This window comes from Spinacia oleracea, chromosome 2, assembly GCF_020520425.1.
Source record: "Spinacia oleracea cultivar Varoflay chromosome 2, BTI_SOV_V1, whole genome shotgun sequence".
NCBI lineage: Eukaryota > Viridiplantae > Streptophyta > Magnoliopsida > Caryophyllales > Amaranthaceae > Spinacia > Spinacia oleracea.
Window position 1 is genome coordinate 68292215 of NC_079488.1, and position 6742 is coordinate 68298956.

Consider the following 6742-nt stretch of genomic DNA (forward strand, 5'->3'; position numbering starts at 1 on the left):
AAAGCCTGTGGGGAACACCGGGGAAAACAAGGCTTACTGCTTTACATATTTCCTTGTCTTGATCGGTTAGAAAGCCCGAGGGAGGCTTGCCCATGCACTAATTCAACCATTCCTCAAACACCCACACAAAAGTATCGGTGTCTTCATGTGAGATTAACGCTGAAGAGAATACAATTGATTTCCCATGATGGTTGACACCAACAAAGGGAGCAAATGGCATACGATACCTAGTAAAAAAAATCATTAAAAAAACTAATTACTATTGTAAATAAAAACCTAAAAGAAACCTAAAACATAAATTAATCATTATCACATGGAAGGATAATATACATCATAAAGGGATACCAATTAACCCAAAATGAAAACCTAAAACTAATCATTATCACATGCATTTAAGTTACAACATTAAAAATAAAAAATAAAAACCTAAAACAAAAAATAAAAAATAAAAAATAACCATTATCACATTCAAATATATTACAAAATAATAACACTTGGCCTAAATAAAAATAAACCAAGCTTACGTAATATACACAAATAAAATATAAATTTACGTACCTATTGCTAGAAAAGGTGGTGTCGAACGTGATCACATCCCCCAAAATATTTGCAAGTTCCTCTACTACGCGCGTCGGACCAGAATGCGTTCATTAAATAACCATCTTCGTCTTGTTGGATAGAACTATAAAATTCGTCATTCAATTCTCGTTGTGCTTTGAAATACTCTTCAAGACCGGCAACATCTCCTTTCTCAAACCTTGTTTTACGACGTTCAACAGTTATGGCGTTCCTCAAATCATTTTTGTTGAACGTCATATTATCAAAACCACTTTTTTCAATAATTGAGTGTCGAAGTTTCTACTAATGCTAACACCCCAGGATAAGTGTGCGTTCTCTCAGTTGGAGGGGCTTCTGATTTTTGGGTAGAAAACTTGTTAATAACGTACATCCAACATCCGACTGTACTAAAACATGTTATTGAACAAATACAAGTCTAGTAGGCAAAGAAAAGTCAATACAAACAGTCAGTAGCCGCTGAATTGTGAAACATGATCTATATTATATATGGAGTATTCAAGTCATAGCTTAGTTATATAGGGACTTATCCTTCGAAAACAAGAATTGGATCTTTAAATTTCATCCTCAAAAACAAAAGCTCTTTGTATAATTAATGGTGGGGTTGGGATAAATAAAAATCCCCCTCGTGCATTACTGCGTAAAATTAAAAAGAGTGGAATTGAAGTGCACATTACTATAGTAAAGCCAATAGATGATCGACAAGAGTATTTGTTGTTTATCCGTTTAAGAGCAACAACCATGGTGCATGGTGTCCTCCTCCTCCTTTTTCAATATGGTCATTTTTTGAATGTATTCGAATTTGGTCACGGGAGGTGTGTCAATTATCTATGTCTACTATTCTTGGGGACTACTATATCTAAATCAATATATGAATATATGATGTATGTTTGCACAAGTAGCTTCTTTTTGAACTTCATATACATGAAAAAACAAAGTTGAACCCTAGATTCAAACACGTCATACATTTGGATCAAAGCCGTTTATATACTATATAACTTATTAATTGGGTCATAAATTAGTAATATCGGAAAATTTTCTAACTAGACTTGTGTATATATGGTTAGACTCTTCTTTGAACGTACAACATCCTAGTATACTTTGCTATCACAGGAGTAATATTTTGCAGTACTATGGAGTACGGAGTATATTTTAAAAGCTTCCAATCTACATGAATATCATAAATAAATAAATAAATAAAACAATTTATTTTTATAGAAAGCAAGCAAGTAAATTAAATTTGACCTGAATTTATCAAGTGCAAGGACATAATTTATGGTATGAGAGTACGTACGAGACAAAGGCCGGTTATGGTGAGTTAATATAGTTGAAGGACCACGTATCATGCAATAAAATGAAATTAATAATCATAATAAATATAAATCCTAAAGAGGAAAGTAAAATAAGATGGTCCTGCTTCCCACAAAACGGGAAATTCTTGCATCAAAAAACAAAACGGGAAATTCTATGTAAATTGACTGCTTCAATTCTCAGTTACCTGGACCATTACTTAACCTATCTGCCTATTGTGCGCGCAAAAGGATCCAATGCAAATAATCGTATTTATAATTCATCACTAGATTGTTTTATTTACCCTTTATTCTTTCTTAAATTTCTATTTACTTTTTGCGCACTCTGATAGATAGTATACACAAATATACAATAAGGAGTACTACATATGACATACGATGTATATAGTTTCGGTGGGTTATTCTTAATGCACATAATGTAAGGTTGCGGATGCAAATCTTATCCAAACTATGAGCTACAAGGGTTTCTCGATTACAGATCGATTCTGGTAACTCTTTATCTCTAACTTCTACGAGGGTTCTTACTGCTTTCACCATATATGAGGATTTTTTTAATTACAGGCCGAGCCTGATAACTCTTTATTTATAATTTATTTATGAGGATTTTGAATCATTTTTCCGTATACGAGGGTTCTTGATTACTGGTCGAACCTGGTAATTCTTAATTTATCTCTTTTATGAGGGTTCTTACTCTCTTTTTTTTCGTGTATGGGGGTTCTTGATTACATGTCGAGCCTGATAACTCATTATCTCTTCATTATTGGTCGAGTGTGCCGATTAGATAGCTAGTGATGAGTGAGCTAGTGATGAGTGAGCACTGAATAGATGGGAGGTATATGGGTAAATTGCAGAAGCACTACATGGATCGATAAGTGATGATATAAGATAGATGACACTTGCTTTGGTTTATAGCCTCTTTCAAAATCCACAAACATGTCTGAATTTCCGAGACATTCCAAAAAACTGTCTCTGAATTCTGAGATATTGGCTCATCATTAATTACCACTATCTGCCTTGCATAAAAGTTGGTGTGCTTGTGCATGCATTTACGGTTGCTACCAAAATATCCCCATATAATGACAAATACTTGCAACAATTTTAACCCCCCTCTTCATTTCTCAAAATAATAAAACTAAAATTGTCATCAAATTTTATCTCTCTTTTTTTAGTATACTTTTTGTTTAGATAATTAGATCAAAATTGTCATCAAGTTTTCAAGAGTCAATTCAAGGTTGTTTTGGTAAAAACAAATACTCTCTACTTTTAGTTGCATTTCTTATCAAGATACTCCATTCTTTACAACATACTTTTAGTATATGTACAAATATATTCATAATTCATGGAGTGTCTCCAGCTAGCATTTTCCTTTTTAAGATAAAGCCTAATTATTTTGTGCATAGTTAAAAGTAGTTTATAGTGTTGACATGTAGAATTAATAGTCACCTTATAAAAACGCGTATATCAGCTGTTAAATTATACATGCAATAGAAAACAGGTAATCCGTAAAGTATGACTAAAACATAGAAATATATTAATGAAATATGCATTAAGTTATACATGCAATGGTCAACACAATATTGCAAACTACATTTAAGATCTTAATTACAATCTTACTTCAAAGTACAATTAATGGAGATGGGAAAAAAAGCATTAAAAAGGAAATTGAAAAACAAATTGTTTCCAATCCTCTTTACACTTGACTCTAAAAGCCCATCTCTCCAAACTATTTGAAACAAAAAAAAGTAAAAATCTAATTCATGCAAACCCTAAGATGGGTTGGGCCAAAAAAATATGGTAAAATAGATAGTTATGTAAATTTAAAAAAAAAATAAAAAAAAAATCAATTAGATTAATTTTTTAATGCTGCTTTTCATCACCGATTAAACAGAACTTTATGATGAAGCCACCAAGATGCAAATGAACGGCTCAGTTTGATCTGCAATTTTATTATAATCACCTTCACTATTAGGAAAGATCAAGGTTGCATCAACGGCATCTGTTGATTCTGATGATGGCCCAGGCCCACCACATTGAGTCAGCAACTGGGCCCTTTTTGCTTGATAATCCCAATCTGTGGTCCCAACCACATACAACAACAACCCAGCACAGCATATTTGGGCGGACAAAAGCCCAATCCAGATCCCACGAAACCCAACTCCAAGATAGAAAGCCAGCCCAATCGCTACTGGTGTCCCCACCGCATAGAAGGCCCCTAAGTTAACATTTGCAGCTGTTGTTGGCCGGGCTGTGCCCCTGACCACCCCACATGCTACTGTTTGTGGACAGTTTCCGAGCTCGCAAAGGCCCAAAATTGGTAGTGCTGCCGCCGTGAGGGCTAGGATCTCGGGGTCTCCGGTAAACAGCGTCGCCCACACATTCCTTGCCCCTGAAGCAAACAACATAGCAGCAAGGCCCATTAGTGAAGCCCAAGCAACCCCAAGGACACCCAAAAGCTTAGCCCGTTCGGGACGGCCGGCACCAAGTTCATTCCCGACACGAGACGAGACAGCGTTACTGAGCGCGGCAGGAAAGTTATAGATCAACCCAGTGGTCTGGATGAGCACACCCATCGAGGCTACCGTAGCAGTGGGGTTCGCGAGTAGACCACACATTACGATCATGATCTCGTACCACCACCACTCCAAACACACTGAGACGCAGCTGGGGACGGCTAGCCGGATTAGCGGCCACCAATCCCTGAAACACTCGCGGCTGGGCGGGCTCCACGTAGGAGTGTGCAGCCCGCCGAGCCAAACCTGCATCACTAGCACCACTAGTGATACGAGGTTGGACACCGAGGTGGCCGCGGCCACCCCAGCAATCCCGAGGTTGAGGTGGCCAACAAGGAAAAACATGATGGGGACGTGAAGGATCGCCCCGGCTAAGGACGCAAAGGTGAGAGGGCGGGTGATGCCTTGCGCACGAAGGTAAATCTTAATGGGATGAAGTAAAGAATTGGTGAAAAGGTCAGGAAGACAAAAAATGATATAAACATGAGCTAATTTACCAATATTGGGGTCTTGGTGAATATAACCCAAAATGTTGGACATATTCAACCAAAACCATGAAATTGGTAAACAGCAAAGTAACAAGAAAACAACACACCGTTGAAGGGTAAGAGATAATAGCTTTGGTTTACTAGCACCAAATGCTTGCGAACACAAGGGTTCCATTCCCAATGCTAGACCGGCAAACACCGAATTACCAGTTATATTAGCAAAGGCAATAGCTAACGAACCGGCTGCCAACTCGGAGTCTCCGATTCGGCCTAAGAAAACCATGGACAGCATAGACCGGGAGTACAAGATGAGGTTGGTTAAGAGTATGGGGAATGCCAAACAAAAGAGTGAACGACTTTCTCTAACCACGTCGGGTATGGTAAGAAAAAATAACAATGATGGGTTATTGTGATGGGAACTCGAAACGGAAACGGATACGGATACGGACACGGAATTATCACCATCATAATTGTTTTCATCAACATCCTTAGCAATGTTGAGAATAGGTGTTTCTATTTCTCTTTCTTTTTCTTTCAGATTGGTTAAAGAAAGAAGATCCAAATATATGCTTGAGAAATGGGATTGTGAATGATGGGGTGGTTTTTCCAGTATAGGATTTTGATTATTCGAAGGAGATGTACTTGGATTACACATTATTTTATTTTTATTTTTTTAATTTTAATTTTATTGCAAAGAAAGTTTTGATTTTGGCGAAGAAGGAAGAGACTCAGAGAGTAAGAGATACTGCCTTAGACAGCACTCTGTAAAATTTCCAAAGAAAGGAATTTGTGTTTGTCAAATGAGAGAGTTGATGTAATGAGGGTGACACCAAAGATGTTGATGGAGTTTATAAAGAGAGGGGAGGGAGGGGAGCAAAGCTAGGGTCGAATTTTTTATTTATTATTATTATTATTATTATTATTATTATTATTATTATTATTATTATTATTATTATATTACGGAGTAGTAACTTCAAAAAGTACGGTATAACATAAATTAGTCAAAAGATAAAGAGTTAAGTTAAAGGATGGGGACTCACCTTTTATATTTTTTACCTCGTAGGAGTCAGGGACGAAGCCATTAACTCATCTTTATGAAGCCGAACAATTTCATTCATTTTTGTAAATCAAAAATAATATATAAAATTAATAAAGAAAACTAGTTTGTGATCGTGGTAATGCACGCGATTTCTACCATTGTTGTTAAAATCGCGATCCGGGTCATAGGATTGCAAAAAAATATCACCCGTATTCGACCTGCATCCATTATCCTTTTTTCATCAATTTAATTCAGGTTTTCATCCACTTAATTATATCGGGTAACCGGGTTATTGAATCATCCACTGAATATTTCCATTTAGACTTAACATTTAAACTTACAAATTACAATTATACGGATTATACTAATTATTCAAGAAAAAACTCTAAATATATCCGGATACAAATTTAACATTCTCTCAAGTTGAAGCTACCAAATTAATGGGACATTAATTCTATTTTGGAAAAAAAAAAAAGTGGAAATCAATCAATCCAATTTCCGAGAGAGTGGTCTCTGATCTGCCTAGTTTTTATTTTTGTTAATTTTTTGAAACTCTGTTCTGCCGAGTCTGGCCACTGCACTTCTTCAGTTACCCATAAACTATTTCAGTCTTTCATTTTTTGGTTGTAAATCACTGGAAATGATTTTTCTTGCATGACACTTGACTTCATTAATTATTGTTGAAACTTTTTTACCTCATACAAATCACGGAGTATCTATTATACTCCGTATATCGGAATTTATTTTAATTACTCCATTCGTTTCTTTTTATTCTTACGTTTGACCTTTTCCATGTTTATTAATGTCGAATTAATGTGT

The 6742-nt window shown here is 36.0% G+C and overlaps 1 protein-coding gene across 1 annotated transcript; it reads right to left on the reverse strand.

The window, feature by feature from the left end:
* Positions 1-3394: 3394 nt before the first annotated feature.
* LOC110774924 (protein DETOXIFICATION 52-like) lies at positions 3395-5696 on the reverse strand. The gene has a single exon (XM_021979523.2). The coding sequence runs from the start codon at positions 5537-5539 to the stop codon at positions 3779-3781; it is 1761 nt and encodes a 586-aa protein (XP_021835215.2). The 5' UTR covers positions 5540-5696; the 3' UTR covers positions 3395-3778.
* Positions 5697-6742: the final 1046 nt, after the last annotated feature.